The sequence below is a fragment of the Lepidochelys kempii genome, chromosome 17 (assembly GCF_965140265.1).
Source record: "Lepidochelys kempii isolate rLepKem1 chromosome 17, rLepKem1.hap2, whole genome shotgun sequence".
Classification (NCBI taxonomy): domain Eukaryota; kingdom Metazoa; phylum Chordata; order Testudines; family Cheloniidae; genus Lepidochelys; species Lepidochelys kempii.
In genome coordinates this window covers 15,831,278-15,839,718 of record NC_133272.1, presented here as the reverse complement: position 1 = coordinate 15,839,718, position 8,441 = coordinate 15,831,278, and the positions used below count along the sequence as shown (strand labels likewise).

General features: G+C 46.4%; 1 protein-coding gene across 3 annotated transcripts; it reads right to left on the bottom strand.

The window, feature by feature from the left end:
* Positions 1-396: 396 nt before the first annotated feature.
* On the bottom strand, positions 397-5,075 carry LOC140899713 (uncharacterized). Of its 3 annotated transcripts, XM_073315629.1 has the most exons (3): positions 4,618-5,064; positions 2,510-2,711; positions 397-1,737 (listed from the first exon to the last, which is right to left on the bottom strand). In XM_073315629.1, exons 1-3 carry the CDS (start codon positions 4,827-4,829, stop codon positions 1,201-1,203), a joined length of 951 nt encoding a protein of 316 aa, XP_073171730.1. In that variant the 5' UTR covers positions 4,830-5,064; the 3' UTR covers positions 397-1,200. The 3 variants fall into 3 exon arrangements, 1 of the variants encoding a protein (XP_073171730.1); XR_012155429.1 differs by lacking the exon at positions 397-1,737 and having other exon boundaries at positions 1,745-2,813; positions 4,618-5,075; XR_012155430.1 differs by lacking the exon at positions 397-1,737 and having other exon boundaries at positions 1,745-2,700; positions 4,618-5,075.
* Positions 5,076-8,441: the final 3,366 nt, after the last annotated feature.

Genomic DNA, 8,441 nt, shown 5'->3' with positions numbered 1-8,441 from the left:
GTCACTAGTTATTTACAGAGCTGTACTCAAACTGTTTCTTTTCCCCCACCCAAAAAAAAAAAGTTCATAAAGAGCTGGAGCAATTTAAATCAAAGACATGTGAGAGCCCTGAAGTGCTAGAGCTTTCACTCCAGCCACAGGATCAATTATCTGTGAAATGTTATCTCTGAAAACTGATGTTCTTCCAGGAAGAACTTAAAAAATGTATCCTATTTTGAAAGTGGAAATGTCAAATTTGCCCTGTAGATAGGGCCATTTTAGAGTGAAAAAGGAGCCTTTTCCACTCAAATTCCTACTGTTGACTGAACTGTGGCAATCTTAGTGTTGCGGTTCAGTGATGAGACAGAACACAGCTTTATGCAAGCAAACAGGCTGGTCAGCAGAGATGGGCTGTTCTGCCCCCCCTGCCTTCCACCTTCTCCTTTTATTATATTTCTCCCCCTAAGCATTACACACTGCTACACAAAGGAATGTATGACGTTGATTCATATGCTTAGTTACCATCCTCTATCTACTACAATCCTGGTTCTCAGGCCTTGAGCCCAGGCTAAAGAAACCTCCCACAGTTGCTGTCCAAGCAATCAAGTTCTCAGGGTTCATATCTAGCCCTTGTCCTTGGATAGAGCAATGTGTGCATTGCTTCTAGGAAACAGTCAGGGTGTGCCCCGCCTGCTTCCAGGTGGAATAGCTAGACATTAACCCTTCATCTCCCCTTTTTTGTTTATTGATAATTGGCCATCTCATGGTAGCCGCCAATTTGTTTTATCATGCTATTTAACTCCCAGACAGACAAGGACATAACCTGGGGAGCTTTCCAGGGCAAAAATTTTACAAAGTCTTAACAAGGAAGGAATACATTGTACACAGCAACAACAAAAAATAAGCCCAATGATTACAAACACAAAATAACCAAAAGCTTAACATCTGCAATATAATCATCTAAAAGGGGTACACTTCTTTTACTACAATTGTAACCAGCAAAAGGCAATATAAGTATCATTCTACTAAGACAGCAAAGGGTGCCATCACTTAAATTTGCAGGAATATAATTAAAGGTGCATGAACCACAAGTAAAAACCCATCCTGATGGTAGGATGATATGGCCATAATTATATGAAACATTAACAGCATGGGAACAATTTAAAAGGGATTGAGAAATTTTTTGACAGCCCAATGGCACCTTTGTACTAGTGCAGTTAACTACACGCGCACAGGTGACATTGTGAGCCCCGGCCGGGTACGGTGTGTGAAGGGATATAGCCGTGCGAGGCAGAGTATAGTTGGCCGGGCCCCAATTAGCCATGCTAAAATACTGGGAGAAAAGATTAGCATAAGCAAAGAGCAGTATCTTATTCTCCTTCGGGCTTGTAACGGGGGAGGCGCTTCCGAGCCAACCCCTACAGGAAATAGCAGGCACAAAAGGCACACAATCATCACAGAATTAGCAGTGATTTGGGCGAGAATCGCCACAAACAAAGTCTTAGGAGTTTCTGGCTGCTGATCTGCTGCCAGTTTTCGTTGAGCCGTGGCGACCAATGCTTTTACTGCTCCCCCTGTCACGGGCTGGCTTGGGACGTTACGCCTCCTCCGTTTCCGTCCCGCCGTTGTCGACTCGGGGGGCAACGCGGTCTCCTCCAAGGTCAGCTGAAACTCTGGTATGGGATTTGACAGCCCCTGGTGCCATGCCATGTTGTTTAAGTGCTGGTCGCACGCACCGGGCTGGAACCAACAACGGTCCTGCAGGGAGAGACACAGCAGCATATCCCCGACCCCAAGTGATTAGAGGTGCTGGGCCCAGCCACTGTGGATCGGGCAGCTGACGGTAAAAGACACGCGGTCTTTCCAGTACCTCAGATTTGTGAAAATGCCGATCCGCAGGGGTCTGCTGATCTGCATTCAGTGTTAAATTATTTAAAGTAAACAAGAGAATATACATCTGTTGTTGAATGTCTCCTAAGGTTCGGAGACGCAGCTCCCCTTGTTTTAATTGTTTATCTAGCAAGGTTTTGAGTGTGCGATTGGCACGTTCAACAATGGCTTGGCCCGTGGAATTATAAGGGATTCCGTGTTTAAGACGGACGTCCCAGCGGGCACAAAAGGTGGAGAGGGCTGCAGAGCAGTAGGCTGGGGCATTATCTGTTTTAATTTGGCAAGGGCGACCCATAACAGAAAAGCAGGCCAGCAAATGGTGAATAACTTTGTTAGTGGCTTCCCCACGTTGTGGGGTTGCCCAAAGGAAGCCTGAATAAGTATCAACGGAAACATGTAAAAATGAATAGGGGCGGAATTGTGGTACATGAGTAACATCCATTTGCCACAGCTGATTTGCTGCGGTACCTCGGGGGTTAACGGCATAAGAAAAGGTAGGAGCAGCAGCAGCACAGTGGGGGCAGGAACGAACAATGGAACGTGCATGATCAGCAGGAATGTGAAACTGCCGGGCCAAAACAGAGGCAGACTGATGAAAAAAGGCATGGCTTTCAATGGGGTCAGAAAAAAGGGAATTTACCTGACCACGCAACGCGCGATCGGCACGTGCATTGCCCTCAGTGAGTGGCCCAGGCAGAGGGGTATGACTGCAAATATGAGCAACAAAGTAAGGGAAATGACGAGTGGCAAGAAGATGCTGTAAGACGGCGAGTGAGACAACGTCGATCCAAAGCCTCCTCCACCCCGAGTTCGATCCTCGGCAGCTGGCACCTGATAGGGGACTAAAATCAATTGTGCAATTGACCGTCCACGCGGGAGCGACTGTGGAAGATGAGTCCACACCTGAACCTTAATAATGCCAGTGTAATCAGCATCAATGACCCCTGGAATGACAAAAAAGCCCTGTTTCCCAGCATGTGAGCGAGGGAGAACAAGACCTACAAAGCCGGCAGGGAGAGGTCCCATCACCTGTGTAGGTATGGCACAGACCTCCCCTGGCAGCTGAAAGTCAGTGTCCTCCTGCATGATCAAATCAAGCCCTGCACTTCCAGCAGTCGCTGCCCTCATAGAGTCTACGGATTCCAAGGCAGAGGAGCGATTGCCTGAGTAGGAAACACCCCCGTTTGGCCCTGGGTTCGGGGGGGACCCGTCGCGCGGTTTCCCGACCCGCTACGACACTGATTAGCCCAGTGATAACCTTTCCCACACTTGGGGCACTTCTTTGAGGGTCGGGCTGGTGCCTTAGATGAGCGGCACTCCCGCTGAAAATGACCCTCCTTTCCACAGCGGTAACAGCGCTTCCCCTCCTTCCCAGTTTTTCTGAGGGCGGCAGCCAGAACTCCAGCCTTGTGGGCTTGTGTGCCAATGTTCTGGCACGCCCGCAGCATGTCTGAGAGCTCTAAAATACCAGAGACTTGTGCTGCCTGGAGAGCACGGCGGCAATCCTCATTTGCATTTTCAACTGCCAATTTTAACAGGAGCTCGTGAGCTGCCTCAGTGTTATCCACCTGTCGGAGGATAGCCTCCTGCAATCTGTTGGTAAAATCCAAAAAGGACTCTAAGGCACCCTGACGGATACTGACAAAGCTTTTGGTAGGCTTGCCTGAATCCGGGACCTTCTTGAAGGCATGCTGGGCACAGGTGGAGATAATGGGGAAGACGGCCTGAGGGAGTTGAGACTGCATCCCAATAGTAGCAAACTGGCCCTCCCCTGCCAAATGCTCATAAATGATACCTTGCTCTCTATATACCTGGGCTTGGCGTTCTGCCATCTGCCGATACTCACTAAGCCAAATAACATACTGACTGGGTGACAACATCATGCGCAGCAGCGTTTTCCAATCCTCAGGGATTAGGGAGTACCCAGCACCCATCCCTTCAATGAGACGACGCACAAAGGTGCTAGTCAGGCCAAATTCACGAATTGCTTTCTTTACCTCTCTAACCACCGAGTATGGCAGAGTGGTCCAGGTGCCCACGGGGTTGCCCTGGTCATCATTCTGCCAGGTCACCGGGCAAACGGAGACCAGATCAGCCAGCTCCTCTGCTGTAAGATCTGATCGAGCTTTCACTGCGTGAACCATTTGTTGCACCAGCGAAAGCTTCTGAGCAGATGCAGATGACTCTCCGGGGGGCCCCATGGGGGGAGGGTGATCACACACCGGCTCCGGTGGGGAAGGCCAGGGAGGCGGTGGTAATAGAGGCACTGGGGGCGAAGCAGGGGGAGGGATGGCTGCAGGAGCAGACGGGGGTGGCAGGATCGGCAGCTCCTCTGTTGGTGCTGAAGAGGGCCTTTCCAAGGCGACATGCTGTGTCGCTTCGCCAGGAGGGGGGATGGCTGCAGGGGCGGACGGGGGTGGCGAGAGCACCAGCCTCGCGAGGGAGGGTCTGTCCGAGGCGACACGCTGTACCACGTCGCGGCAGAGGTGCCAGGCATGTAAAGCCTGCACGGGTGCCCGAGGCTCTTTGTGCAATGTCTGGCCCAATCGCTCCCAGTCCGCTAGCTTAAGGCTTCCAGCTTCAGGATACCACGGGCACTTGGCACGCACCTCCTGTAGCAGGAGAGTGAGTTCTCGAGCCGGGCAGTCATGCTGAGCCTTACGCAGCAAATACTGCAGCTCATTACGGTGTTGCACTTGCAAAGCAGAGAGGGAGCTTCCCATACTTACCACAATGAAAAATACTCACCGGGATCCACGAAGTGGATGAGTGACGCGTCTGAAACCCTTGCCGGGCGAGGTGAGTGCTGAGGGCCCCACGTTTGGGCGCCAGTTGTTGCGGTTCAGTGATGAGACAGAACACAGCTTTATGCAAGCAAACAGGCTGGTCAGCGGAGATGGGCTGTTCTGCCCCCCCTGCCTTCCACCTTCTCCTTTTATTATATTTCTCCCCCTAAGCATTACACACTGCTACACAAAGGAATGTATGACGTTGATTCATATGCTTAGTTACCATCCTCTATCTACTACAATCCTGGTTCTCAGGCCTTGAGCCCAGGCTAAAGAAACCTCCCACAGTTGCTGTCCAAGCAATCAAGTTCTCAGGGTTCATATCTAGCCCTTGTCCTTGGATAGAGCAATGTGTGCATTGCTTCTAGGAAACAGTCAGGGTGTGCCCCGCCTGCTTCCAGGTGGAATAGCTAGACATTAACCCTTCATCTTAGTGTGGGAACGAGGATAGTTCACTCAAAAATGGTCTCTCTTTCAGCAGAAAGACTGTGTTTTAGAACAAAACTCTATAAAATTTGACCTAAATATGGGCCTCAGATTTACCCCGTCATGGAATGTTCTGCCAACCCCTAATGCAAAGATTTCCTGTAACATATATGGCAGTTTTTTTAAAGATTTTTTCAGGATCTGAAGAGCTCCTCCTTTACTGCAAAATAGAATCTGCTTTTCTATTTATGGGTGTGTGGTTGGTGGTGGTTTTTTGTTTGTTTGTTTTTTTTTTTTTTTGGTTTGGGTTTTTTTTTTGGCTGCTTAACTTTGCAGTTGGAAGCAAGTACAAAAGTACAAAGAACAATGTTTTAATATTTTTGTTGCCTAATCCTTCTCTTATCACCCCTTCCTTTTTGGTATATTCCCTGTTTACTGCTTCTGTTTTACCTTGACATCTAGACTCTGAACAAACAACACCTGATGGTGTCAGTGGGTCTGCTGCATACATGAGTTTCCTTACAGTAGTGTCCTGTCAACAGCGATGACTTTCCAGCCTTGAATTTGAAACTGATGTCTATCCCCAAAAAAGCTAAGAACTTGAGTGTGTGCACACACGTGCATGCATATTCAGTGTATTTAAAGGATTTTCGTTCTTGGTTAATGCAACTGAATGGCCCTACATTGTTAAAATAATTCTTACTAATGAAGCCTCAGTATTGTAATATATTCTGGAATGATGAGATTGTCTTTCCAGGTAATTAATGAAATAATTTATTTGCTCAGAGTCTATAGGCATGTTACTTGCTTTTGCTGTTGAAAGATATAGGCATAGATTTGCACATTAATTTGGTGCATTAGTAACTTTTGTTTTTTTGGCCTTTTCAATCAAATTAACAAGAATCAAATTCTCTAGCTTAATTTTGTCTGAAACCTTTAACTACTGTTCTTACAGTTGATGCAAGGGTCACATGAAAATTAAGTTTCCACGTACCATCAACCCATGTCTATTCAAAAGATATTGCTTTTAGCTGTAAATTACAACACAAGTTTTGCCTTCCTATCACAGAGTTATGTAATATATGTGCATCTAATATGGACTCAGGTCAAATAATTTAAATGAGTTCAGTTTACAAAGGTTCGATATGTATCTTGTAAAAATTAGGAACCATGTATATTATTGCTTTTTACTTGCTCGTGTTTTGACGTGAAATAATTCGTGCAATGCTTATGATCCTGGCATTCATATGGCCTAATCCTGCAGATGCTTAAGTTATTATTGGTTAAATAGTGGGATTCTCAGAAATGCCTTGGCATTTAGGGGCTTTAGAATATCTCACTAGACCTCTATATGCAACGTTTGGCTCCTAAATGTCTTTAAAAGGTCTGGACCATAATGCTTTTGACTGTTAGTACTCCCACTGGCTTCAGTGGGATTGCTCATGTGAGTAAAGTTACTCATGTGCCTAAGTGCTGGCAGGGTTGAGCTATAAAATACCACTTACTGGAGTGATATGGAACTTTGTAAGGCCTTATGGAAGCCATATATTAAGAATACAGAACTTAAATACTAGGGTATGTATTGAAAGGTTGAGTGGGTTGAACAAAGTAATGTGCTCCCCCAAATAAAATTACGGGCCAGACCCAACAGAGCTATGCAGATTTACATGAGCTGAGGAGGTGATTTAAAAAAATGTTCATTCTGTACCATGCAAGTGCTTTAAGAAGGAGAGGAATATACTGGTGAGTAAATGTACGGCTACTGCATACAGGTACTGAAGAATGCACACAGGAGCTAGTCTGCTCAGAACTAGTCATTAGTGTTGGTCAAATTTAGTTTTGACAGCAGGATTATGACTTGGCCCACGTGGTTGGGCAGGAAGGTGAAGCGTATGTACAAATGCTTGTACATAGTACAAAGTTCTATGTACAAGCGTTTGTACATAGAACTTTGGTAAGACTTGTTGTCAGTTGGCATGCATGTGTGTTCTCTCCATGTGCCGTCCCAGCTCTGTGCAGATAGCTGGTTCAGCAGACCTCGACAGGATTACCCAGAAAGACCACAGGCTCATTCTGGTGGCAGAGGCGCTCGGCCAGGTTTGTTGCCCTCAAGACACAGTACTCATGTCCCACAGACTCTCCCCAGGTACACTAACACGTGAGCGGGATTTTCAGGTGCCCCTCCAATGGTTTCTCTTTTATCCATTGGTATAAGCAAGTGACATATTAAACGCCTGACCTGGGTAGTTACCAACTCGACACCTTGTTCTTGCTGGTTTGAACAACACGTCCCCATTCATTGTCCTCCCATCCTTGTCTTACTCAACGTCTGTGTGTTCCTGTATCATCTCCCAGGAATGTGTTTACATGAATATCCAGCACCTAGTACTTAAGAGCGCCTGTGTTTCAGCAATGCTAACTGTGTTTTTGCCAAGTTTGTGTGCTAGACAGTGAATTTGTAAACAAGCATCTGCTTTATGACAAGGCTTGCCTTTGTGCTCATATTCAGCCTTTTGCTGACTTTAGTTCAGGCCTTAGGTCTTACACCCAGCCCCGGGCTCTCTCTCTCTTTACTACAAGACAAATCTAGCTCACTTTCAGATTTAACGCCAGGGGTTCTTCACTTGAGAAATATGATTCATCTGGCAGATTGGCTGCAGAAGATGAATGAAAAGCGTGCTGCTGGAGGTGCGACATCGTTGGCTAAAAGGACATTCATACCAACATTTTGTTGTGTCAGTAATGACCTTGCTGTTTGGAGAGTGTACATTCCTGAGTCTCCTCTTGCATGTAAAAGAGGAGCAGTTCCACTGAAGCCAAGTTACATTGGTGAAAATCAGAGAAGGTTCAGGTCATTTATTTTCTTTTTAAGTAAAGCACAATTTCATTTATACCGAGTGGCTCTATGAAGAGATGTGGCCATTTGGAACCATCCAGGCAGTCTGACATGTACTGACAGAGTTCCCATCATAAGAACAGCAGTGGCAAATAATAAACCTCTTCCATACCAAATAAAAAATGGAGATGGGTTGCAGGGTTGAGCCTTGATTTTTGTCCCTGTCCAAAGTTCAGGATGGTTTGGGGAAGGGTCTATCCCTTTGAACCACTGCTCCCCTCTTCTCTGCTAAACAACACTGTGATCACATTTATAATAACCTTGCAAATGCTGGGTTGTTGAGCAGAAGTACAGTCAGAAGAAATAGAGTGACACGATACCAGCATGCAGCTTTTCTTTCACCCTGAGAAAGGTATCAAACAATTAATCAAACTCGTCCTTACCAAATTCCACCTTCAGGAATATAGATATTGCAGTCCAGCTATGAGGGATTTATTGCTGCTTGGCTCATATTTTTCTCT